This window comes from Prinia subflava, chromosome 13, assembly GCF_021018805.1.
Source record: "Prinia subflava isolate CZ2003 ecotype Zambia chromosome 13, Cam_Psub_1.2, whole genome shotgun sequence".
Taxonomy (NCBI): domain Eukaryota; kingdom Metazoa; phylum Chordata; class Aves; order Passeriformes; family Cisticolidae; genus Prinia; species Prinia subflava.
The window spans coordinates 20,436,505-20,461,685 of NC_086259.1; the positions used below are offsets into that span (position 1 = coordinate 20,436,505).

General features: G+C 61.3%; 2 protein-coding genes across 3 annotated transcripts; both read left to right on the forward strand.

The window, feature by feature from the left end:
- Positions 1–48: 48 nt before the first annotated feature.
- Positions 49–19,417, forward strand: TANGO6 (transport and golgi organization 6 homolog). 2 transcript variants are annotated; one of them, XM_063410678.1, is made up of 17 exons: positions 49–749; positions 977–1,093; positions 1,841–1,967; positions 2,511–2,635; positions 3,088–3,250; positions 3,794–3,876; positions 5,414–5,526; positions 6,822–6,998; positions 8,433–8,559; positions 9,076–9,255; positions 11,719–11,853; positions 13,184–13,675; positions 13,857–13,914; positions 15,355–15,507; positions 17,318–17,469; positions 18,362–18,475; positions 19,084–19,417. In XM_063410678.1, the coding sequence occupies exons 1-17, from the start codon at positions 69–71 to the stop codon at positions 19,258–19,260; spliced, it is 3,174 nt and encodes a 1,057-aa protein (XP_063266748.1). In that variant the 5' UTR covers positions 49–68; the 3' UTR covers positions 19,261–19,417. The 2 variants fall into 2 exon arrangements, with proteins under 2 accessions (XP_063266748.1, XP_063266749.1); XM_063410679.1 differs by lacking the exons at positions 18,362–18,475; positions 19,084–19,417 and adding an exon at positions 17,969–18,355.
- Positions 19,418–22,384: 2,967 nt separating this feature from the next.
- Positions 22,385–24,811, forward strand: HAS3 (hyaluronan synthase 3). The gene is made up of 3 exons (XM_063410826.1): positions 22,385–23,005; positions 23,537–23,638; positions 23,745–24,811. The coding sequence occupies exons 1-3, from the start codon at positions 22,385–22,387 to the stop codon at positions 24,666–24,668; spliced, it is 1,647 nt and encodes a 548-aa protein (XP_063266896.1). The 3' UTR covers positions 24,669–24,811.
- Positions 24,812–25,181: the final 370 nt, after the last annotated feature.

A 25,181-nucleotide genomic window follows, 5' to 3' on the forward strand; every position in this document is an offset into this window, starting at 1 on the left:
CGCCCCTTCCCTGCCCTCCCCAGCATGGCGGCCCGGGGCGGCCCCGCCCCTTCCCTGCCCTCCCCAGCATGGCGGCGCTCGCCGGCAGCAGCCCCGCCATGGCGGGCGAGGCACAGCCGGACCCGGAGCCAGCGCGTGTGGTGGAGGCGCTGGAGCTGCTGCTGGGGCCGCCCAGTGATGGCGACAGCCCCGGCTCGGAGCCCGCCCTGTGCCCGGAGACGCTGCGCAGGAACGCGGCGGCGCTGGAGGAGCGGCTGTCACGGGCAGCGGGCTGGGCCGCGCTGCGCCAGCTCCGGGCGGCCGTGCTGTCCCGGGCGCCCGCGCTGGCGGCCGGGGCGGCGGGCTCGGAGCCGGGCTGGGCGGCGGCGTGCGGGCTGCTGGCGCTGCTGCTGTGCCTCAAGGAGCGCCTGGCCGCGCTCGCCGCCGCCCCCGCCGCCCCCGCCGCCCCCGGGGCGCCGCCGCCGCCCGGCGCCGACACGCTGAGCGTGGGGCAGGAGCGGGTGGTGCGGCGGGCGCTGCGGGCCGCCGTGGGGCTGGGGCTGCTGCCGCACCTGCCGCCGGGGCTGGGCCCGGGGCCGGGGCTGGGGCCGCCGCCCGGCGCCCGCGGGGCCCGGCTGTTCGCCGCCGTGGCCGCGCTGGTCGAGCTGGCCCGGGTGCCGGCCCTGGGCGCCCCGCTGCTCTCCCGGCACCTCCGTCTGCTCCTCTCCGGGCTCTGCGGGCTGGGACACGGCCCCGCCGCTCTCTGCCAGGTCCGTGCGACATTCGCACCCCGTGTCCCCGCTCCCGGGGCTGGTGTGGGTGTCCAGCCGAGCCCCGGCCCGCTCCCCTCCCGTGTCCTGCCGCCGTGCCCCATGTGAGAGAAGGAACACGAGGCACGGAGCCCGGCGGGGGCTGCGGGGCAGCGGCGCACGGTCGGGACCGGGGCTTTAGTGCCCAGCCAAGCTGTTCTCAAGAGCCCTGGTGTGTTTTGTTCCAGGGTGTTTCGGAAGCGGAGCGAGCGCAGTGCCGGGAAGCCCTGAGGGACATCCTGGACCGTGTTTACCAGCCGCTGGCAGTGCAGGAGCTGCTCGTCCTGCAGGGACAGCCCAAGCAGGTACCCCAGGCTATACCCGGCACGGGCTGTCAGGGTCCTACCCCCGTGGTTCCCACACTCCGACACTGCTGCTCTTCTGGAAATGTTCTTACACCTTAAAAACCAATCCCTGAGCGCTGGTGAGGCTGCTGGGTGTGTCATTCCAGCGCTGCTGTGCAGGAGCGGAGTGTGGGTGTGTCAGGGACTGTCATCGCCGCTCGTGCCACCTTGGCGTGGCACCCACATCCTCTGTGCCCAGCCAAGCACAGCCTCTGCTCCTCCAAACCTCACCCTCCCCACTCAGGGCATGGCACAGGGCACCTGCTGCTCTCTGGGGCTGTTCCAAAGCCTCCTGGAGAGGAGCAGATGGGGAACCTCTTAAGTGTTGTTTCAGGAAAGTCCTCATGAGATAATGCCCTTAATAGAGTCATAGAATCCCAGAATGGCTTGGGCTGGAAGGGAACTCAGAGTTCATCTCATTCCACCCCCTACCATGGGCAGGGACACTTTCCATTACCCCAGGTTGCCCCAAACCCCATCCAACCTGGCCTTGGACACTGCCAGAGATGGAATATAGCATGCTAAGCACCTGAGGACTGATATCTCTCCGTAATTCCCAATTTCCTTTATGCCACTGGATGAATCAGCAGTTCAAAGCCTGTCTGTGTCCTGTGCTCCCTGTCAGGGCATGGGCTGTTTGCCCAGAGGTGGGGTTGGCACAGGTGTGTGCAAATACACTCCTTACGCTGCTCCTTTGCTCCCTTCCAGAGGTCTGTGAGTGCCGGGGCAGCCCCGGCCTGGCTGCGGCGGCTCTGCGGGCACCTGCTCTCCGAGAGGCTGCTGAGGCCTGGCGGGGTGCAGGCCGTGGTTCGGGGTGTCCTGGAGGGCACAGACGGTGAGTGGAGGGCTCTGAGTCCCAGCCTCACAGATTCAGAAGTGAGACAGTTCACTGGATGAGAGCAGAGCCACAAGAGCTGGATGTGGGAACTGGCTTGTGCCAGGCTGAGGTGACATAGTGACACAGTCACCATGCGCTGCTGACTGCCTCTGACTGCGCTGAGCTCCCAAACTGCTCGAATTTGGGATACACCTATGTTTAAGGGCCACACTGAAAGGCTGGAGAGGGAAGCTGTAGCTCTTCACAAGCTGAATCCCAAGATTTGGTGCCAAAATCTCATCCGGCCAATTCCAACCATCCAAGCACAACCTCTCCCCACCTTTTGGCTCACCCACCTGGCTGTAGGAGTTGTTTTCCATTATCAGAGCTCTTGCACAGCAATTTCCCCCTTTCCATCCTTAAGTTCAGGTGCCTCCTGAAAGATGTTTGATTTAACAAGAGCGATAAAAGCTCAGAATCCAATTTTTGGCTAGGAACACCTGGCTTCAGCCGAGCTGGCCATGGGTCAGAGCTGACCCAGGATTCCTGCTGGTGTTGTAGGTGGTGCTGGTGCTGAAGCAGCAGCTCTGGACTGGAGGAAGTGCGATGCAGTTGGGAAGATCCTGGCTGCCTGCCCACAGCAGTGCCTGTCCCTCGAGGACTACTACAGACAGGTGTGCCCCCAGGTAAGTTCCTCGTCCCCTCTGCTGGGGAATATAGAGCCAGCTCCTGGCTTGGAGAGTGCTAGGACTGCTCCTTTTGTGTGAGCATGGCCTGGCTCGAGCCAGCACAACGTGGACATGTTCTTTTGGCAGTAGGGCATTTCCACTCTTGAATTTTCCATGTTTTATTGCCATGCTGGATGATGTTGTGTGATCACATGAGGCACTTGGCACTGTGCTACACAGAGCTCTGTGTGTAGCTCTTGCTTCCAGCCTTTGGCTCTGGGAGTGGTGCAGGCTCCTGGTTGGAGCCCAGAAGGTATCCTTCTTGCATGGGAAGGACACTGGCTCTTCCACACATGGAATGTCATGCCAGCTGCCCAGCAGAGCAGCACATGGGCGGCTCCTTGGTTGCTGCGAGGCGCCAGGCTGCCCCTTCTGAGGGGCTGCTGATCCTGGTTTCTTTTTCCTCGCAGATTCTGGACTTGCTGCACATCCAGGACAAAGTGGCAGCGCGGCAGTTCCAGCGTGTGGCCACCACCACACTGCTCACCATGGCCAGGGAGCAGCCAGAGCTGGCACAGAGGCACCTGCTGCAGCCCCTGCTGGCACCGCTCCGCCGCTGCTCCGAGGCCACAGGTACCTGCACTGTGGAGCGGTCTGGTTTCACTCCTCACTGGTTTTTGTCCTTCCATCTGAATTTTCTCAGGCTGGCAGCCAGGCTGTGGAGTGTGGGAGCCCAGCTGTGTGTGCTGACTCTGTCAGCTTGTCTGGATTCACCATATTTACTCCTACTTGAGTCCAGTTGCTGCAGCATGTTAGCTGAGCAGTTTGGCTGTGCCCCGTGCTCCTTGGGAACCTCTCCCAGGCTGACATCCTTGTTCTGGGCACCCAGACAGAAGCCATTGGTTCCCCACACTGACCAGCAGCTCTCTGGGGAATCATCCATCAGGGAATTGTGGTCTGCTGTTGATTTCCGTGTGTCCTTGGGGGTTTGCAACACTGCAGCACAATTAGTATGGCTAATGAGGGTTGGTCTGTTCTCATGGGGAGGGAAGGGAGCTGTGGGAGTGCATTTGGGTGCAGGGAATGGTGGGGCAGTTCTGCTGCTGGGGGCTCTGGGCTGTTTTGGGGGCTCTGGGCTGTTTTGGGGGCTCATGTCTCTCTCCCCTTTGCTTTCAGAGCTGGCACTGGAGGATTTGACAGCAGGGGCCGTGGTGGTACCAGAGGCAGAGCTGGGCAGCTGTGTGGAAGATATGGTCAAGGTACCGTGTCTGCTTTGGGTGAGAAAAGAGCTGCTTTGAGACCTGGTGAGCAGCTCAGTGTGTGTTGAGCCACACAAACCCAGTGTCTCCTGCACTCATGCTCAGTTGTCTGTCCCTCATTGCAGGAGTACCCCAGTCTCCACATGGGCTGTGCCAGGGCTTCACTACCCTCACAGGGAAGGATTCCTTCCCAGTATCCCATTTCACCCACCCTCTTGCAGTTGGAAGTTATTGCTCCTTATCCTGTCACTCCAGGCTCTTGTCCAGAGTCCCTCTCCAACCCTCTTGGAGCCCCCTTAGGCACTGTAAAGAGCTCTTAAGCTTTCCTTGGAGCACAGATCTTTGTTCTGGCTTTTGGGGGATTGGCAAGGTCCATCCTTGTGCTTCCTGTGAAGGATGAGGGCTTTTTGTGGAAGCCTCTCCTGTGACACCTCCCCTCATAACTCCATTTCCCACATTCCCACCAGTAACCCCAGTGGCACGATGCAGGCTCCAGCAGCTTCCTGCTGCACGTTCCAGCCCAGAAGGACATCTCCAGTCCAGGAATTCAAATTTCAGAAGCTGGTGACTTGCTTCCTGGCATGCCCCGAGGCAGGCTAAGCTCTTAAATGCTGGGATTGTTGTCTATTTTCCCAGTAATGATCTGTTGTAACTGGCTGGCAGGCAGAGACCGGTCTGGAGGGCTGCTCCCTCCCAGAACAGTGCTGGGGGGGTTGGGGTGGGTCCCTCCTTAATGGCAGAGCACTGAGGGCCTGACAGCAGCCAGATTAGTGAGGGGACCCCAGGTTTGGGGGAGTTTCTCGCCTAGCAAGTGTCATTTGATGCCTAGTGAGAAACCATCCTTGGGGCTTCGTGGGGAGGCTTTGTGTACACAAGGGTCTGGGGATGAGGAATGGCTCCGTGGGGATTAGCACAGGGGAACAGATCTGTGTGCATCAGAGGAGCAGGGCAGGGCCTTTGGGGACCATTTCTCAGCTTCTTCAGAGGGTGCTGGGTGAGGTGGAGGAGAGGAGCAGGGCTCTGCAATCACCCCTGAGCCTCTACAACATCTCCAGAGCCACTGTAATTCCCCCTGAGCACCAACAACATTCCCAGAGCCTCTGCAGACCCCCCAAAGCCTGAGCAGCCCAGTGCCTCAGCTCAGCACCCACTAGCCCAGCTGCCCTGCTAGTGACTGATCTCTGTGTTGGAGATTTACAGTAATTCAATGAAGATTTGCCCATTCCTGGGGGCCTGTTGCATCCCTGAGTAAGGCAGGACCTTACTCCTAAGCAGCAGACTTCCCAAATAGCTGGCTGCAACCTTCCTGTGGCTTGGAGCCCTGCTGTGGTTAAGCAAATTCTTGGAGAAAGGTGGTGCTGAAGGCAGGTTTTAATAGGGAATGTGGCATAGTCAGGGAAGACAGCCTCCAGACTGAAGAGGCTGAGGACCCTCCACCATCCCCCCTGATGGCTGCCCTGTGCACAGACGTGTTCCTGAACTCCCCTCTGCCCCACGCGGGTGTCTGACTCCCCTCCCTGTGCCCTTCTCTCCGTAGGTGTATGTGGTTGGGAATGACAGCTCGAGCCTGCTGCTGGGATCCTTACAGTCAGTCCTGGGAGTGGTTTTTTCCCTCTATTCCTTCGCCAAGCAGAATGTGTCATACTTACGGTAAGGGAGGGCTTGTACTCGGCTTCTGCTGGGCTTTCATCTGCTGAGCTCTGCCCACCTCCACCAGCCACGCTCAGGGCAAGGCAGGAGCAGAGATCCATCTTATCCCAAAGCACTCTCATTCCAAGCTGGCAGTAACCACAGGCAGGGCACACGACCTCACTGGCAGCCTGTGCCCAAGGAAGCCGTTCTCACATTGGTTTTTGTCTTCCCTGAAGCCAGAATGTTCCGTGTAGAGCTGAGCGTGCCCTCGGGAGCACAGGGTGGCTCTGCCTAGAGCAGGGATTGTGGTTGTCCATGGATGGAGGTAGTGATGCTGGAAACTGGATGGAGGGGTCTGCAGATAGCATAAAAACTGGGAAAACACTTTAAACACTGCCTCTTGGAAGCAGAGGATCATTCTCCAGTCTGGGATCACTCTCCCCTGGTACAATCAGGAGCTGCTCCTGGCAGCTGATCCCCCGTGCTATGCCCAGCTCCCCATGACTGGTGTGCAGTGTACACACCACACGTGCCAGTCGTGGCAGGGACAGGGGTGACCAGGTGCTGGCTGTCCTCTCTCCTTGCTCCCCCCAGGCTTTCCCTGCACTTGGGACCAGCCTGGTTAAAACATTCCTGGTGGGGTTACGCAGTGCTCTGGTGATCCTGGCGTGTGGAGGCTTTCCCTAAAAGGTGTGTGGAGGCACATTCTCTGCTGTTATTAAAGGCCTCGTTAATCACCTCAAAGAGCAGCGAGTGCCGTGACAAGCTGGTGGAACGCGCCAAGTTCACGCTGCTGCTGGGCCAGCAGTCACTGCTTCCTTTGCTAAGGAATTTGGCAGGGATGACTGAACCCGCAGCTGCCTGGAAGTGTTCGGGTTTCCAGACCCCTGGCACGGCCCAGCGTGGCTGCTTCACCTCATTAACCTGCTTCTTTCCTTGGCAGGGCTCCCCGTGCCACCTCAGTCCTCCCGTCTCCTTCCTCCTCTCCCTTGGCACTGCCAGCAGCCCTTGTCACCTCGTTGCGAGGCACAGGCAGGGCGTGCCAGGGGTGTTCACAGTGCTTCCTTGCCAGCCTGAAGTGTGGAGGAACCCAAATCCTTCCATCTGGGAACGCCAGAAGGGCAGGATGTGCTGCTCATCCCCTTAGAAACAGGCACAAATGCTTTCAGCTGCCAGAGCCAGGAGCTGGAGCATCCCAAGGAAAGCCCACGGCTGCTCCGGAGCTCTCTAGATGTGTCCCTCATCCCAAAACATGTTCAGGGAAGGTGCAGTGGGCAGAGCAATGTCACCACTGGTTCCTTTCTCCTTGACAGCTCCCCGTGCCAGGACATCCTGCTGTGGTTCCTGGAGAAGGCGGAGCGGGAGCAGTCCCTGGCTGTGCTGCAAGGCCTGGCCAGGCTGAGCAGCCTCGTGCCCACCCTCCACCCGCAGTGCCAGCTCCGTGTGGGCAGCGAGGGCGGTGCTGCCGTCGTCGTGGGGGAGACCAGCAGGTGAGTGCTGTGGGACAGTCCCCTGGGTCACTTGGCACCCAGGGCTTTCCAGGGAAGCCTGGCAGAGAGCCTGGGCAGGCAGGGGGCTGCCAGTTCCATCCCACAGGGTCTCATCCCCTTGAGCTCAGGCAGGTGACACTTCCACACAGCCCCCAGAGCCAGCACAGCCCCCAGGTTCCCTGGACATGGTGTAGAGCTCTGACCTGCAGCCCCAAAAAGCATCACGCTCCACCTTGGCATTGATGTGCACTCCCTGCCTGCTTTTCCTGACTCCTGAGCCCTGCCTGTGCACTCTCTGGGAATGGGATGTGCATTTCCAATCTCAACACCCCCCAAATTCAGCTTCCAACCTGCAGCCCGAGCCTGTCTGGTGACACAGTGAGCAGCGTCCCTCGGGCACAGGTGGCACAGTCACAGCAGAGGCTGTGGCAGTGCCAGCAGCCGTGGAGCTCCTCTGGTGTGGGCAGATGGTCCCCAAGCAGAGGCAGAGCTGGCCATGCTGGGAGTTAACTGCAGCCTTTAGTCTCCAGCCACGCAGGCCGGGATGTCCAACAGGAGGCTGGGTTTAAAGAGAGGGGCTCTGAGGTGGCAGGAGGGCCCAGGGCAGCACTGTGGGGCAGGCACAGGCACAGCTGTGCCCAGGGGTGTGCTGGGGGCTGGGAGCACCTGCAGCAAAATCCCCACAAATACGTTTGGTTTGGCTTATTTTCAAGCTGTTCCTGAGCTAGAATTACAGGCTGCTTTGGGTTAGAAAAGACCTTAAAACTCATCTCAGTCCACCCCCTGCCATGGGCAGGGACACCTTCCACTAGCCCAGGCTGCTCCAAATCCCATCCAACCTGGCATGGGGCACTTCCAAGTATGGGGCAGCCACAGCTGCTCTGGGCACCCTGTGCCAGGGCCTGCCCACCCTCACAGTGAAGAATTCTTTCCCATTACCCCATCTAACCCACCTGAGGTCAATGGGAAGCCATTCCCCCTTATCCTGTCACTCCATGCCCTTGTTCAAAGTCCCTCTCCAGTGTTTTTATAAATTCTCTTTAGGTACTGTAAGGCCGGAATTAGAAGCAGCTCTGCCTTGCTTAAACTGGGACTACTTTAAACTTGTTCCATACTGGCCCTGGCTCTGCCCATGCCCCTGCTGCCACAGCTCTGACCACTGCCTAACTTAGCCAGCACTAATCCTGTTATTTATGGGTTGGATGAAATGTATGTTTTGGGCGCATGGTTTCTCTTAATGAGTGCAGGTTAGTTAATAAGCAGAGCCCAAATGACCTGGGCAAGGTTTGGCTCAGCTGCCTCCAGGCTCTGCTGGGAAGTGCTGGGAAGGAAGGCTTCCAGGGAAATGCAGACTGGGATTTCACCATGTCCTGGACTCTGGGGGTCAGGGGGTTCTGGGTGTGTTTGTGTTGGTGATACTGTGACGTGTTCCAGTGATGAAGATGAGGCTCTGTACCAGAAGATCTCCTTGGAGCAGTGCCATGTGGAGAGCTTGGTGGAGCTCCTGTCCCACTGCCAGAAGAGTGGTCTGGCTGGAGACTTCTTCATCCACTGCCTGAAGGTGAGGGCAGCCTGGTTGGGGCATACCTGTGGGAAGGGGTTCCCTGGACAGTCAGGAGGCAGAAGAGGCATCATCCCCCTGTGTGTCCTGGGGTACGGCACGTGCTGGAGCAGCCCTGTGTGCTGGGTGGGGAGCCAAGGAGTGGGAGCAGCCCTGAAGGGGTTAACCCTCATCCTCCCTCTGGGCTGTTTTAACAGCAGGAGCATGTCTGAAGTGTGTTGGAGGCTGGGAATAATCCCTGTTGCTTCCTTGGCTGTAGAAGAAGGGCCCCATACCTGCTCCCTTTGATCTCACTTGGGGCCCCCCACGGTCCCCTCCAGGCCTGGGTTGGACTGGGGCTTTGTGCCCCAGCCCAGAGTCACAGGAGGGGACAGGGATGGGACACCCAGGAGCTGAGGACAGCTCTGGGAAGCCTTCATCCACCAGCTGGAGGTGGTGGTGTGAGGAGTCGTTCCTGGCACTGGCTCCCCGTGTTTAACCGCTGCCTCTCCGTGCCCTGCGCTCCCTTCCCGGCAGGAGCTGACTCAGGTGGCTGCGGAGGATGAGGCAGCTCCCAGCCCGGCTGTGGAGCCTGCAGGGAGTTTGCTGGAGCTGGAGCAGCACCAGGCCAGGCAGGGGAGGAAGCTGCTGGTCCTGCAGCTCGTGGCCGCGCTGTGCGAGGGCGTCTCCGACACCGTGTTCACTGACATCGTGCAGGTTGGTCATGGCAAAGCCCGGGGGGATCGGCTGAACACCTCCAGGAGCAAAGGCTGGAGGAGGTGGGATTGCTCAGCCTGGGGAAGACAAGGGTCCAGAGTGACCTTTAGAGAAACTTCCAGTGCCTAAAGGAGCTCCAAGAGAGCGGGAGAGGGACTTTGTACAAGGTCCTGGAGTGACAGGGCAAAGGGGAATGGATTTCCCCTATCCCTATAGAAGGGATATAGTGAAGAAATTGTTCCCTGTGAGGGTGGTGAGGCCCTGGCACAGGTTGCCCAGAGGAGCTGTGGCTGTGCCATTCCTGGAAGTGCCCAAGGCCAGGTTGGATGGGAGCAACCTGATTGGCATAGCTGTGCTCCTACATTCATGGATGGGCAGTGCCAAATGTATTAAATATTTGTCATTTCAAAGGCCACTGGGGCCCCTTGACCCTGATCCCAAAAAAGATTTTTAAAATCTTTCCCCCTGAACCCGCCCTGCGTGGGTCTGGCTGTACCAGTTGGGAAGGCAGCTGGGCACTGAGAGCAGCATAGCATTCCCGTGTGGATCCCTTGTGGATCCCTTGTGGATCCCCTGCGGATCCCCTGCAGATCCGGTGTCGTTTACCTTCCTCATCCTGTCTTTTCTTGCTGTTTTCCCCCAGTGCCCCTGCCATGCCAGCTCCCCGTGCTGCCGTGGGCAGGGGCGGTCACGGCTCAGGCAGGTTTCCTCACGTTTCCTTTGGGACAAAGGAGCCTTTGTGTGCTCAGCAGCAGAGGGGACACAGCCAGCGGCGCTTTGTCCCCACCTGCCTCCCCATCACACCCACCCGCGGGGCGGAGAGTCGGGTGGGAAATGGGGAAGGGTTCTGCCAGGTTTCAGGGTCCGGCCGGGAGCCTGGGATACAAACCCACCACCAAAGAAATCCAGACAAAAAATCCATTATCCTCCTGCCTGGGGTTGTGTTTCAGGGAGGCCCCGGGCTGGGACAGGGACAGGCTTTGAGCAGGTTCTGCAGTCTGGGGTTCCCTGGGGCGCTTGGGGGGCCCTAATGGGGTGGGAGTGAGTGGGATCCATCCTTCCAAAGCTGGAGCCCAGGAGCAGCAGCCACTGTGCCCCCCCACAGCTGCACGTTTATTTTATTTACATATCCTCCTCCATAACCAAGGTCAACTTGATTTCCTCGCTGCACCAAGAATTCTCTCCTCCTGCCTGAGCCACAACTGTGCCCCAGTGTTTTATTTTTAAATTTTTTTACCTCCCACTTTAAATTTTTTTTCCTAGATTTTTTTTTAAGTTTTAATTTTTCTCAGTTGCAATCTACTGTTATTTATTCACAAGTTTCCTTTTTTTAATATCAAATATAACTTCAACCCCTCCAGCTTGTGTTGAGAGGGCAAATATTCCATTTTTTTTACGTACTTGCTGTTTGGTGGAATTTCTTCTCTGGAATAATTATCCCAGCAGGTACCTGAGCCTTTTATGCAGCCTTTTCCAAAGCCTTTTTCCACGGCCTCCCTCCTTGCTTAAGGGATGTGCTTAAGGCATCTGGCAGCTGAGGAGGAAATGCTGCCTGCACCCAGTGCCCTGGGGGTGGAAGTTTGGAATTTGGTACAATAGGACCTTGTTGCCCTCATACTTTGTTTTCTGAAGTAGGAAAACAATAGTTCCTCCTCTTTTGCAACACACCTGCTGGGTAGAAATGACCCTGATCCAAACCTTTCCCAGGCTTGTCTGGGAGAAGATAAGGCGTGGAGAACACCAACTCCCTAATTTCAAGATCTGTTAGGCAGGCAGGAAGCCTGTGGGATCAAAGGTGTTGGTGCCAAGTGTGGAGAAGGCCAATGCCAACCAGGCAGGATTGTTACGTGTGGAATAAAAATATTGTGGGAAAAATCACAAAGTAAGTGAGAACACAGGAAACAGCCCAGCTGGAGTGTCAGCTGTACAGGATAAGGGGAGAGCTGGTATGGAAAATTGTGGACAGGGACTGGAGCTCCTTGGCTTTGGAATTTCCAAGCCTTTACTTAGGGCAATTCCACCCATACCCACCTTGAGCTTCCCTTTGGGACTATCCCAGTTGCCTTCCCAGCTTCCATCCGCTGGTGGAGCCAGGCAGGAGGCAGAGATGGAGCTGGGCTCCCTTTGTTCCTCCAGCCCCACGGGGGCTTCTGCTGCTGAGGGGCCCCACCAGTTTAACCATCCCCTTGTCCCAGTTGGGACATGACTTGGCTGAGCCCACACTGGCATTGAGGTAGCGGCAACAGGAGGAAAACAGGAAGGGTTTCACAGAATCACAGAATATTCTGAATTAGAAGGGACCCCCAGGGGTCACTGAGTCCAGCTCCCTGCCCTGCACAGCACACCCCACCAATCCCACCCCGAACACTCCGTGAGTGTGTGTGGAATCGTGCCGGGCGCAGCAGGAGCTGCAGGGGAGGAGGCCGGGGCTGTCCCCGCTGCTCACGGCTGTTCCCTTGGCAGGTGCAGGAGTTCGTGGCGGCCGTGCTGCACCGCGCCTGTGCGCACCCGGCGCGGGGCCCCGGCGCGGCGGCCGAGGCGCAGACCCTCGCCATGGCCATGGGGCTGGTGGCCGCCGTGCTCGGCGGGGCCGTGCAGGTGAGGGGCAAAGCCGGGGCCTCGCTGGGGGCGGGGTGGGGGCCAGGGCACTGCCATGCCCAGCTGAGGGTGCCCTGGCACAGCTGGGTGCCCCCTAGCACAGCTGGGTGCCCTGGCACAGCTGGGTGCCCTGACACAGCCGGGTGCCCCGGGGCAGCTGGGTGCCCTGGCTCAGGGTCCCTGCTCAGTCACAGCCTGTAAAAAGATATGTAGAGATATAGATATATTTTTTTCCCTTGGGGCAGTGCCAGGGTGCTGACCCAAAGATTCAGTCTGAGCAGGGCACCCCCAAGAGCCCAATTAAGTAATTTCTAATCTCTCCTAAAAAGGCACTAGCAGAGCAGTTCAGTCACACACAGCATCTTTAAATGCCAGCGCTGCACCCTCTGCATCCCCACACGGTCACAGGCTCTGGCTGCGGAGCATTGTGAACTTCCCATGTGGGCTGTACCCTTGAAAATCCCCTTACATTTTTATATTTACATTTTATACATATTTATATTGTTATTTATATCTCTCAGTTACCTTGTAATACCTATATATATATATATGAGTTCTGTGTCACTCGGTGGAGCTGCCATGGGGAGCAATGGCACATGCATTAACATTCTGCCATCACTGAGCTCCTGGGGTTGCTTCAGCCCTGGATTTACCCTAAGGAAAATCCAGCTGTTAACAGAAAAAAATCATTTATTGTCTCTTATTGGTAAATTTCTGACACTGGGAAGAGAACTGTAGTTGAAGAGAAGTTAAAGCCAGAGTCTTGTGGCTGCAATGGGCCCCTCCCAGGCAAGCTCCTTCTCCCATTTTTGTGTTAATGGGAGTGACATAATTTGGAAAATGGAATGTGAAAGGTTTTGGAAGCAGCTGCAGAGCTGTTTGGGTTTCAACAGGCAAGGGGTTTTATGCAATCATCCAAAATCTCTGCTAAAGCACCCTTTTTCAGGCCTCAGATTTTAGCAGTTAAATCCAGATTAGGGCAGGAGCTTCTCCAGCTCAGGACAGGTCATGTCTGCTGTGCTGGGAGCGTCCTTCCAGGCAGGGCTGATGGCACGTCTGGCACAGTGCTGGTGAGAGGGGTGTCCCTGGCTTGGCCCCCATACCCAGACACTGCTGCTCTTCAGGTTCATGCACTTCCCACCTTCTCCCATGGCTGCTGCCAGAGCTGCCAGGGCTGGGATTGGCGCTGGGCCGAGAGGAGCTCCTGGTGCCCAGAGCACAGCTCATGAGCTGGGGATGGGCTCTGGGGCTCCTCACCCGCATGGGAGCATCCCCCCGTGCAGTGAACCCTCATTGCACTGGTGCCAGCGCTGCTCCTCTCCCTCCCCAGCTGAAATCCAGCGATTTTGTGGTGCTGAAGCGCCTGGTGCCGTTGCTGGAGGAGCTGTCCCGCACCTACCCCGAGCCCCTGACCCAGGAGCTGGCCCAGGACCTGCGCATCGCCATCTGCACCCACGGCGCCTGCTCCCCGGGCTCGCTGGGCACCGCTGCCGGCAGCGTGCTGGGCAGGGAGCCTGGCCCAGGGGCACGGAGCCCTGCTGGCCCTCCCGGCACAGCCCCCAGCCCCCCATCACCACAGCACCGGCACGGCAGCCCCTCGGCCCGCAGGGACAGGAGCAGAGAGCAGAGCCGTGAGCCCAGGGCCTCCGGCGCCCCTGCGGCCCCGAGTGCCGACGGCGCGGCCCCGCCTGGGCTCCAGGAGCTGCTGGTGTCAGCCTACGACCCCCAGCCCCCCGCCCGGGCGGCTGCCCTGCGCTGCCTCGCCAGCCTGGTCACCCAGCGGGATCCAGAGGCGCTCCGGCTTCAGGAGAAGCTGCTGCAGGTACCAGGCTCCTGCTGTGCTCCCTGTCCCTTGCCATGGTCCCTGTCCCCTGCTGTGTCCACTGCCAGCAGAGCTGGTGCTGAATGTGCCATCAGGCTGGAGATGGTCACAATTACTGGAGCCCTCTGGCCTTGCTGGCCCAGCCCAGGGTCACTGCTGATGGCACCTTCCTTCCTTCCAGGTGTTTCTGGAGAATGTGCAGCACGAGGACGCCTTTGTCTACCTCTCAGCCATCCAAGGTGAGCAGTGCCTGTTGGGGTGAGTGCCAGCACTTTGTCAGGGAAGGTTTTGTGCTGTGGGGACGCTGGGCCCTGGGAATGAAGAGCAGGAGAGCTGTGGCCAGGCTGAGGGCTTTGCATCTCCTGCCCTCCCAGATTGTGGCTTTGTGCTGTTCCAGCAAGCCTGGGGCTACATGTGGGCTCCATGGCGAGTTCCTGAAGGTGGAGTCTTCATCTCCCATTTATCCTTACTCCCTGGAGCTGGTCACCATCCCTGTGCTAGGTCTGTGCCACAGGCTGGGGCTGCAGTTCCAGTACAGCATGGGCACAGCCCCAGAGCTCCAGCCTGGCACCCATGGAGGGATCTGTTCAGCTGAGGCTGACAGAGGAGCAGGACCAGGGGGACCCAGTGGTGTCCCCTCAGGACTCTGCCAAGGTGGCAACTCCTGAGTACTCACACCCCTTCCCAGGAAACCCTCAGGTCTCCAGCACAGCCCCGGGCTGCCCAGGGGATCTGCAGGCAGGTGCTTCCGCCCTGGGTGACGCGTGTCCCGTGTGACGATGGAGGGTCACAGTCCCCTGGGTTCCACGGAAGGGAGGTGCCATTCCCATGGCCCACAGCAATGTTGGCACCGCTGCCGTTGAGTTGGTAACCTTTGGCAGCAGCTGGGAAAGGAGTTTATGCTGTGCTTCCCAGTGCCTGTACGGTCTTGAGAGGGACGGGTCTGTCCTTGCCCGCAGCTGCAGCACAAAGGCTGTAACCGTCCTGGTGATTAATGCGCCGCTGCAGCTGCTGCACGTTTGGCAGTGCGGCTGCGGCAGTGATTAACCCTGATGAGGTTCCTTCCCCTGACTCACCTGGCCCACGGCAGCACCACCTGTGCCATGCCGAGCTGTGCCGAGCTGTGCCATGGGGCTGGGGGCCATGCCAGGCAGGTCCCCACAGTCCCACTTGCTCCCTGGCACAGCGGCGGGGCTGTGGCTGAGCCAGTGGTTGTGGCACCGCTGGGTTTCATGGAGCCAGGCTCCAGTGTGTGTTCTGATGTACTGGACAGCACACCTGGAGTGCTGGGGTCAGTTTGGGGCTGCTCATGACAAGACAGTCATTGAGGGGCTGGAGTGTGTTCATGGAGGGCATTGGAGAAGGGTTTGATCCCTGTGTCTGGGATCTGATCTCTGATCAACCCTAGGGAGATGCAGCAGGCATGGGGCACACAGTGGCTCCTGCTCCCAGTCTGGGCCAGGCACATCCTGCAGGGACAGGGACATGCTGGCACCATGTGCTGATGGCCAAGAGCTGGGAGCAGTGACCAGACCCTGTGCCCAAGCATTGGCTGCAGTGCTCAGCTGCCCTTGGTGCAGCAAGTCCCCACTGGGTCAAAGGGCATCACCCAGCAGCAGCGAGTGGACACCTGCTGCCAACTGCTAAATCACTGATTTTCCAGTTTGTCTCCCCTCCAGGTGTTGCCCTGCTCTCCAGTGAGTATCCAGAGCGGATTCTGCCCGTCCTGCTGGCACAGTACGAGTGCCGGGCTCAGGGCACGGAGGAGGCCATGGCTGCTGTCACCAGGATGAAGCTGGGCGAGGTGCTGATGCGTGTCACCCGGGCGCTGGGTGAGTGCACGGCCGTGGGCATGGCACTGCCCCTGCCAGCAGCCACAGCCCTGCCTGACCTCACCAGTACCAGGGGAAAGCCCACAGGGCACTTCTGTAGTCGGAAGGTGGGAAGGGTCTGAAAGCCAAAGAGGAGCTGGCTGGGGTTTGCCAGCAGCAGGAGCAGGGTGAGGGGTCCTGCCAGCAGCCCACCATCCCTGGGTTGGCAGCACAGGGCTTGGAGACTGCCAGGAAGCGCCCGGACACGCCGGGCTCAGAGGTGGAAGCTGGATGAGGCCTTTCCAGCATCTGCTGTTGGGACACGTCCAGAATGCCTTCTCTGACTCTGGAGGAGGCCTGGCCAGCAGGAGCACACAGCTGGAGCTCTGCATGGTCAGGGAGGTGGCAGCCAGTGTCTGTGGTGCTGGTAGCCAGGCAGAGGTTCCTGGTCTCTGGGTGGGTGCTGTGTGCCTTGGCTGGGGATGCCCCTGAAGAGCCTGGACCCCCTGACCCCTGGGACTGTGCCACGTTCCCTTGCACCAGTGGCACCCCTGGGCTCTGCCAGCTGTGACATCCTATCAGTGCCAGGCTGTGCCACCATCCATCCAGCTGCTGGGATGGGGACAGGGCATCCCCCTGTGTCCTGTGGGGCTCCAGCAATCAGCTCAGAGCCCCTCAGTCCCGGAGCTCCCCGGGCAGTGTCCGAGTGTGTGGCTTCCCTTGGCAGCTGCCCTGGGGATGGTGGCTCGTTCTCCACCGTGCTCTCCCCGCCGCTGTGGTGCCACAGCTGCTCTGGCACGTCCCGGCTCGCCGGCGTATTTATAGAACAAATTGCACCAAGATGTTTCTGTTGCAAAGCTTCAGCATCTGAGAGCAAGGATTTACCCAGCACTTCCAGGAGCGCTCCCCAGCTCTCTGCCAAGGGACTGTCATGCCTCCCGCCTGCCCTGTGCCCATCCCTGTTTTCTGTCCCACTGGAGCAGCTTTCCCCATCTAGGAGGAAAGGAAGTGTTGCCTGCCCCTCCTGTGCCCATCTGGCACAGAGGCTGGTGCATTGCTGGCTTTGGAGGGGATCCCACTCGGAGCACCCTGCACTGCTCATAGTGCTGTAATTCCAAGGCCTGGGATGCAGGCACAGAGCATCCATTCCCAGCAAGTCCTTGGCATCACAGCTGCCCTGTGCTCCCCCGCCCTGTGCCAGTCCCCAGCCCTGAGCCCCCACGTGGATGGCAATGGGGAGCTTCCACTGCCCGCAAGGATCATTCCTGTCTCCACATCCTGGGGCATCCCGAGGTGTCCATCCCACTGCCTCCATCTGCTGCAGGACACCAGAGCTTGAGAGAGCTGGAAAAACATAGAACTCACAGGCCAGCTGCCTTCTGGAGCTGTCTGTCCACCCCTCAAGGCCCTGCCCTGTAGGAGGTGTGTTCACAGGGCTGCTCAGCTCCTGTGGGATGACCACGCTCCTCGGGTGGTTGTGGATGCTGAGCACGGGCCTGAGCTCTCATTAGCAGCTCACACATCCACAGCACCTCTGTGTGCTAATTGGGGCAGGGGATTGGGTCTGGATGATGTGGGAATTTGAGATTCACACTTGGTGTGTTTGCTGGACAGTGAGTGACCCCATGGGAGGACTGGAATGTGCCAGAGCCCCAAGGGCTGTGCCACGGGGTGTGTGCTGAGGGGCACAAGCCACATTCCAGATGTTGCATCCAGCTCTTCCGTGGTGTTTCAAGGCAGATGCTCACCCCATCTGTTCCCAAAGGAGCCAGGGCTCTGGCAGGAAGCGTGGGCCTTTGCTGGTGACACACAGCTCTGCTCTCCCTGGCAGGGGACATGGTGTTCCAGCACCGGGAGCCGCTGATTCGGGCCTTCCTGCGGGGTGCCCGGGATCCCGACAGTGCCCTGCGGGCCAGCAGCCTCTCCAACCTGGGCGAGCTCTGCCAGCACCTCGGCTTCCAGCTGGGCTCCATCATCCAGGAGGTACCGGCCCCATCCTTCCCGACCCTGCCTGCACGGGGCCTCTCCTTAACGAGCGCATTTGTTAGCACATGGTTGGGCTGCTGAGGACGTGGAAATGAGACATTTCCATATGGAAACGGGACATTTCCATAAAGGACATGAGTGATAATTGCTGGTATTGTGGCGTGTCAAAGTCATGAGGCCTGAAGCAAACACTAGGGAGGTTCTAGCCCTGATTTTTAGGTGCGTGCTCCACACATGGCAGCCACTGCCAGAGGAGACCCGGGGGCACAAGTGGTGCCTGCCAGAGACACCTCCCGCTTAATGACACCTTGTTACCCTCCCGTTATCTTAATTACCATTATCAGTATCATCACGGAGCTGGCCCTCACCTGCCCCACTGCAGGCTGTGGGTGAGATACGGCTTTGGGAGCTGTGGGAGATCCCAGTGGGGTGAGCCCAACTCCTGGGGGCCAGCAGCCTCTGTGCCCCCCGGGAGCCAGAGCTTCACCCCTCGCAGTGCTCCTGGAGTGAGACACGATGGGTTTGGCACTCGGGCTGCTCCCCTCGGTTCCCGCTCGGTGCCGGTGGATCCCGGCAGTGGATGCGATGCCAGTGAGCCACACGCTGCTATTTTGGGAAGGTGCGAGCTCTGCTAATTCTCCCGGCTGTCACTGCCGGGATTTAATTAGATTCCTTTGGCTCTGCCTGATTTTTATACAGACTGTTATACAGCTTCCTGAGGCATCCATGTGCCACCTGGCCCTGGTAGGAGCTGCTCGGAGCCCACACCCCACAGAGCATGGGGGTCCCATCCTCATTCTTGGGACATCACCAGCTCCTCAGTGGCTGCTCCGATGGGATCCCCGGCATCTCCCAGTCCTCGATGATGCCCCCTGCCCTGTCCCCACAGGTCACCTGCTGTGTGACAGCCATAGCCCGGACAGACCCCGAGGCTGAAGTGCGAAGAGCCGCTGTGCACGTGGTGGTGGTGCTGCTACGGGGGCTGAGTGAGAAGGTCACTGAGGTGGGTCACCCCTGCTTGTCCCTGGGGCGGGGACAGCTACCAAGGGGCTCCTGGGCATCCCTTGGGGAGGGCCCCTGCTCTGTAGGGGCTGCAGGGCTCATTCCCAAGCAGCTTCCAGGAAAACTCCCCAGGGGACTGAGATGCCCAGTTTGGGCATCCTCCACTAAAGGGTTTCCTCAGCAGATCCTGGGGAAGGGAGGCTTTGTGGAGGTGTCCCTCCGAGCTGCTGGGCTGAGCCATGGGCAGTGCCAGCTCTTGGGAGCTGTGGGAGTTGTTCATCGCTGATTTGACTTGGAAATGCCCAGTTCTTCCACCACTGCGGCCTCCCTCCGCAGTTCCCAGTAACAAGCATGTTGGGACTCAGCTCCCGTGGAGGAAACAGCCAGTTCCCCACGGGAATCCCCGCAGCCAGGATCCCGGCATGCCCTGCTGCCCCTGTGCTGAGGGATCACCGCAATGTGCTGCTGGCATGTGGGGAAACTGAGTCACGGGGGGCCGCTGTGTCCTGACACTGCCGGGGGAAGGGGCAGCCCCGCGCCTGCCGGGGCTCGCCGAGGGGCGCTGCGGGTGGGGCAGGGCGGTGCTGACGCTGCCCCTGCCCTGCCCAGGTGCTGCAGGACGTGCTGCGGGACCTGTACCGCCTGCTGAAGCACGTGGTGACGGCCGAGCGCGACGCCGCGACGGTGCTGCACGCGCAGCTGGCGCTGGAGGAGCTGGACACCGCCGTGAGGAGGGCCCTGTTCCCCCCACAGACACTGCAGAAGAAGATCGTGGTGCTGCCGTAGCGGGGCTGAGCCCGTGGAGATGAACTGTTCCTGCCCGAGGCTCAGGGCCCGTGGCTCCCCAGGGAAGGGCCTGCTGTGCCCTCCGGAGCGCCGCTGGCGGTGTTGGTGGGAGGGGAGGGAACCTCGCTGGGACGAGGTGTGGGATTAAACAGAGACGTGCTCAGCCCTGTGTCTGTGATGTCTGTGGGGCCATGCAAAGCTGGGTGCCATCATGGCCGTGTCCCAGCCCCTGTGTGCTGTGGAAGGGTGGGCATCAGCCCCAGGGTGAGCCCTGAGTTGGGCAAGCAGCTGGCAGGGCCAGTGCTTCAGGCTCCCTTTGGCAGCACCAAATGTGTGGCAGTCCCTGAGGGGAGTCAGGAGGGAGGGGGGCTCTGCTGTCTGCACCCCCAGAGTGGAATTCCATGGCCCCTCCTTGGCACTGTACTCACACCACAAGGATGCTGAAGGGTCTGGGGGCTCCCTCATCACAGGGTCTGAGGATGGGTCCCTCCGGTGTGGTACCAAGAGCCCCTCCATGCCCCCAGAGGAGGGCCTAAAAGACCCTACAGGGTACCTGGCTGGAACCACCACTCACACCATATGCTCAGGGATGCCCCAACATCGGAGTCAGCTCCTCCCTGCAGGCAGGGCAGCACCACAGGCCCCATTCCTGCACAAGGAGCTGCTGCACACCTGCGCTGTGGGGGGACCAGAGTCCTCAGGGACCCAGCTTGGTGGGCCCTGGCTCCCCTGGCACCGTGCAGTCCAGCCCCACGGTGCACAGCCCCAGGGGTCCATTTCCCACTGCCGTGTGTCCTGCCAAATGGAGGGGGTCTGGCCCCCCCTTCCCTGCAAGGTCGGGAGCCCTGGCCACGTCTCCAGCCATTGCCATGTCCTGCTGTGAGTGCACAAGCAGTGAGAGGCCATTCTCCTCACCTGAGGGTGGATGGCCAAGCACCCCTCATCGCTCCTGGCACTGGTGTTGGGCCACAGGCACACACTGGGATGCTGCTGCACCAGCTGTGCCTGTCCAGGGCCTGCTGTGAATGGCAGAGGAGGAATTTGGAATGAAAAGTCTCTTGATGCACTGGCTGGACACTGTCCGGCCATCCTGCCTCCAGGAACAAGAATGTGTCCGGCTGTCCTGCTGCTGGGAGCAAGGCAGCAGCTGTGCCAAGGGTGGAGAGAGTTTGGTTTCCACCTGGAGCAGCCACAGGCACAGGGAAAAATGAGGGGTCCCTGATGAGGGCACAGGGAGGGCTGCAGACACGCTGCCCCTGTCCCCTGTCCCAGCACCGTGGTGGTGACACAGGTATGACCGTGCCAGTCTGGCCTCGCTGTGCCAGGCTTCACCCCCCTGTGCCCCACCGTGGCTGTGTGGGAGCCCTACTGCTGGTGGTGCCGAGGCTCCCGGCATGTCCCTGTCCCATCCCTGGGCTCCCCAGCTCCTCACTCCTCACTCCAGGTGCTGGGGAAGCTCCCAGACAGCGTCACCGCAGTGCCGGGGGTGTCAGTGAGGGGGATCCTCCTGCAGGGGCTGCCAATCCCGGCATTTCCTCACACCCAGCTCCCAGAACAGCCGGACACGACTGCGGAGACAAACCCAAAAGTGCTGAATTTGAGCCCCGAGTCAAGGCTGTGCCTCCTACAGACTCAGGATGGCTCCTCCAGGATCTGGTTGTCCCCCGCCATCAGGCCAGCACGGGGACAAAGTGCTGCTGTCCCCGGGATGACCCTGGACCTGCCCTGGCAGCCACCGGCCACAGGGACAGGGTGACACGGGTGGCTTATGCCGCGGGGGAACACGGTGACACAGGAAGGTGACACGTGGGTGTCATGAGAGAGGCCCCAAGCCCGGGGCGGGGGGAGATGGAGAGGCCGGTCCGAGCCCCGTGGCTCTGTGCCGGTGCCCGCGGCTCTGTGCCGGTGCCGGGTGATGGTGATGCCGGTTCCGGTGAAGCACCGGAGGCGCCGCCGGTGCTGCCGGTATAGCAGCTGTGCCGTGATGGTGCCAGTGCCGGTGCAGCACTGGTGCCGCTGATGCCGGTGCCGCCGGTGCTGCTGGTGCTGCCCCCGGTGCTGCCGGTGCCGGTCATCACTCCCGCAGTGCGGGGCTGGGGCCGGTGCCAGGTACTGCCGGTGCGGGGCGGGTTCGCGGGGGTTGCGGGCGGAGCTGGAGCCGGTGCCGGTGCTGGTGCCGGGGGCGGTGCCGGCGGTGCCGGTGCCGGTGCCGGTGCCGGGCGGGGCCCCCGCGGGCTGCGGGCGGTGCCGGCCCCGCCGCGGTATAAAGGGGCCGCACGGGCCAGGCTGGGCGCACAGCGGCGGCGGCGGGTGGGGAGCGGCGGCACCACCACCACCGGCACCTCCACGGTGAGTCCCGCTCCCTCCTTCTCCCTCCCGGCCCCGCTGGTGCCGGCTCGGAGTGCCCCCGCCGTGCTGTGAGATCGGCAGCACCGGAGGCTGCGGGGCCGGGGGTAACGGGCAGCCGGGAGCGCCGGGGCTGCGGGACCGGGAGGAGCCGGGAGCGCCGGGGGCTGCGGGAGAGGGGGAAAGCCGGAGGGGCTGCCCGGGAGGTGCCGCCGGGGGTCCCTGGGGCTGGCTCTGCTCCCTGCCCACACCCCGCACGTGTTCTGCACCCCCGAGCTGCCCGCAGCCCCTGCCCGCGTCCCGGTGCAGCTCCGCAGTCCCGTCCTGCCCGCGCTGCTCGTCCCGTCCCGCAGGGGGGGGTCCGGCTGCTGCCACCCCCGCGGCCGGGGGTCCCACCGCCCGCGCTCGGGGTGGAGCAGGGCTCCGGGCGGCCGTGATTTCCCCCGGTCCCTGACATCCCCGTGCCCTTCCCTGTCCTCCAGCCCAGCCATCGCCTGCGAGCAGCTGTGCTCCTGCCTGGGTGGATGGGGGGTGCTGGCACAGTACACAGCGGGGTACTTGGGACCCCCACACCTCACCTGGCACCACACACAGTGGGGTGCGTGGGACCCCCGCACCTCCTCTGGCCCTGGGGAGGCGCTGGGAAGGCGTCACCCCAAACCAGTGAGCGATGAGGGTGGCTGTGGGGCAGCAAAGGAGCAGGGCCGCCCCGCGTTTGTTCTGGGTGACCTGATGGGGAGGATGTTCCCCTGCCCTGACAGTGCCCATGTCCCCCCAGATGCCAGGGAGCCTCTCCACGGCCCTGCGTGTCGTGGGGACCAGCCTCTTCGCCGTGGTGGTGCTGGGGGGAATCCTGGCCGCCTACGTCACAGGGTACCAGTTCATCCACACGGAGAAGCACTACCTCTCCTTCGGGCTCTACGGGGCCATCCTGGGGCTGCACCTCTTCATCCAGAGCCTCTTCGCCTTCCTGGAGCACCGGCGCATGCGGGGCGAGGGGCAGCCGGTGCGGCCGGGGCGCTCGGTGGCCCTCTGCATCGCCGCCTTCCAGGAAGACCCCGACTACCTGACCAAGTGCCTGCGCTCCGTCAAGCGCATCGCCTTCCCTGACCTCAAAGTGGTGATGGTGGTGGACGGGAACGGCCCCGACGACACCTACATGCTGGACATCTTCCACGACGTGATGGGCTCCGAGCACTCCGGCAGCTACGTCTGGAGGAGCAACTTCCACGCGCAGGGCGAGGGGGAGACGGAGGCTGGGCTGCGGGAAGGGCTGGCCCATGTTCAGGCACTGGTCCGCAGCAACACCTACTCCTGCATCCTCCAGAAGTGGGGCGGGAAGCGGGAGGTGATGTACACGGCCTTCCGGGCGCTCGGAGACTCCGTGGACTATATCCAGGTGCACGCATGGGCCAGGGGGATGTGGGCAGGGAGCGTCCCGCCTGCTTGGCCAGGCAGAGGGGCTGTGGCTGGCATGGGAGCAGCCCCGGGAATCCTCAGGAGCACCTGGGTGCCTGGCACTGGAGCTGGCCCCATGCACTGGCCACGAGCCACCAGGGCTGGGGGTGACTGGCACTGGGGTGGCTGAGGGGTTTAGCCCTGCCCACTCTGCTGCCCATGGGTGTCCCATCACCTCCTCACCACACAGCCTGCTTTGGTGTTATCCCCTGGGACAGTGTGGCACGGGATGCCAGGTCCCCACACATGGTGACTGGGACAGGTGCCTCAGTGCCAGCAGCCAGAGACGGGTGTCCTGGGCAGCGGTGCCCCGGTACCACCGGGTGCTCTGCTCCCTGCCATCGCCTGCCGGTCTGCGGGGCTCTGCCTGGTCTTGCCGTCCGTGGCTCAGGCTTGCCTGGCTGTGGGCTGGGCTGTCTGCCGGGCGCGCGTGGGCGGCAGGAGCGGGGCTCGACATTCCCTCTGCCCCCAGGTGTGTGACTCAGACACGGTGCTGGACCCCGCCTGCACCGCCGAGATGCTCCGCATCCTGGAGGCCGACCCCCACGTCGGCGGCGTCGGCGGCGACGTCCAGGTACCCTGGCACGAGGGAGGGCACCCCGGGGCGGCAAGGCGAGGGCAGGGCTGGGAGTCCCAGGGGGCTGCAGCACTGCCGGGGCTGACGTGCATCTCCTCCCCAGATCCTGAACAAGTACGACTCGTGGCTCTCCTTCCTGAGCAGCGTGCGGTACTGGATGGCCTTCAACGTGGAGCGCGCGTGCCAGTCGTACTTCGGGTGCGTGCAGTGCATCAGCGGCCCCCTGGGCATGTACCGCAACGCGTTGCTGCAGCAGTTCCTCGAGGACTGGTACCACCAGACCTTCCTGGGCAGCAAGTGCAGCTTCGGGGACGACCGGCACCTCACCAACCGCGTGCTCAGCCTGGGCTACCGGACCAAGTACACGGCCCGCTCCAAGTGCCTGACGGAGACGCCCACGCGGTACCTGCGCTGGCTCAACCAGCAGACCCGCTGGAGCAAATCCTACTTCCGTGAGTGGCTCTACAACGCGCTCTGGTTCCACAAGCATCACCTCTGGATGACCTACGAGTCGGTGGTCACTGGCTTCTTCCCCTTCTTCCTCATCGCCACCGTCATCCAGCTCTTCTACCGCGGCCGCGTCTGGAACATCCTCCTGTTCCTGCTGACGGTGCAGCTGGTGGGGGTCATCAAGGCCACCTACGCCTGCTTCCTGCGTGGCAACGCCGAGATGATCTTCATGTCCCTCTATGCCCTCCTCTACATGTCCAGCCTGCTGCCCGCCAAAATCTTCGCTATTGCCACCATCAACAAGTCGGGCTGGGGCACCTCGGGGCGCCGCACCATTGTGGTGAACTTCGTGGGGCTGCTGCCGGTGTCGGTGTGGGTGGCGGTGCTGCTGGGCGGGCTGGCCTACACCGCCTACAGCCAGGACCTCTTCAGCGAGACCGAGGTGGCCTTCCTGGTCTCAGGTGCCATCCTCTACGCCTGCTACTGGGTGGCCCTGCTCACCCTCTACCTGGCCATCGTTGCCCGCCGCTGCGGCAAGAGGCCGGAGCAGTGTGGGCTGGTCTTCAGCGAGGTCTGACCGTGGGGTGGTCCCGTGCCAGGGTCATCCCATGTACCGTGGTGACCCCATGTGTCAGGGTGACCACCCCCCATCTCCTCTTCCCCATCCCGGAACCACCAGGAACTGGGGTGATCCCACATGCTGGAATGAACACCCCCGGTGCCCTTTTCCCAGTCCCGGAGCTGCTGGGCAGCGCTGTGCGCTCCCAACCCTTGGCATTTCCCATCAGATCTGGAAATCTTGCTTTTTTTCTTTATTAAGACGTACATTCTTCCTATATTTTGATTTTTCCATGCCAAGCTGGCCACAGAGAAGCCGAGCCAGGGCTGCCCATCTCCCAGCCGGGTGCTGCCAGCTACATCCCAGCTGTGCCCTATGGAGCATCCTGGTGTGGAGCGCTGCTGGCTGCGCTCCCCACACCCCACTCCGGAATTTTCCACCCTTCGGTGCTTTTCACAGGGATTTCAGTCCCACCTCCGTGGTGCTACAGCACTTCCCACCCCCAGGACACACGGTCTCCGTCCAGCATGG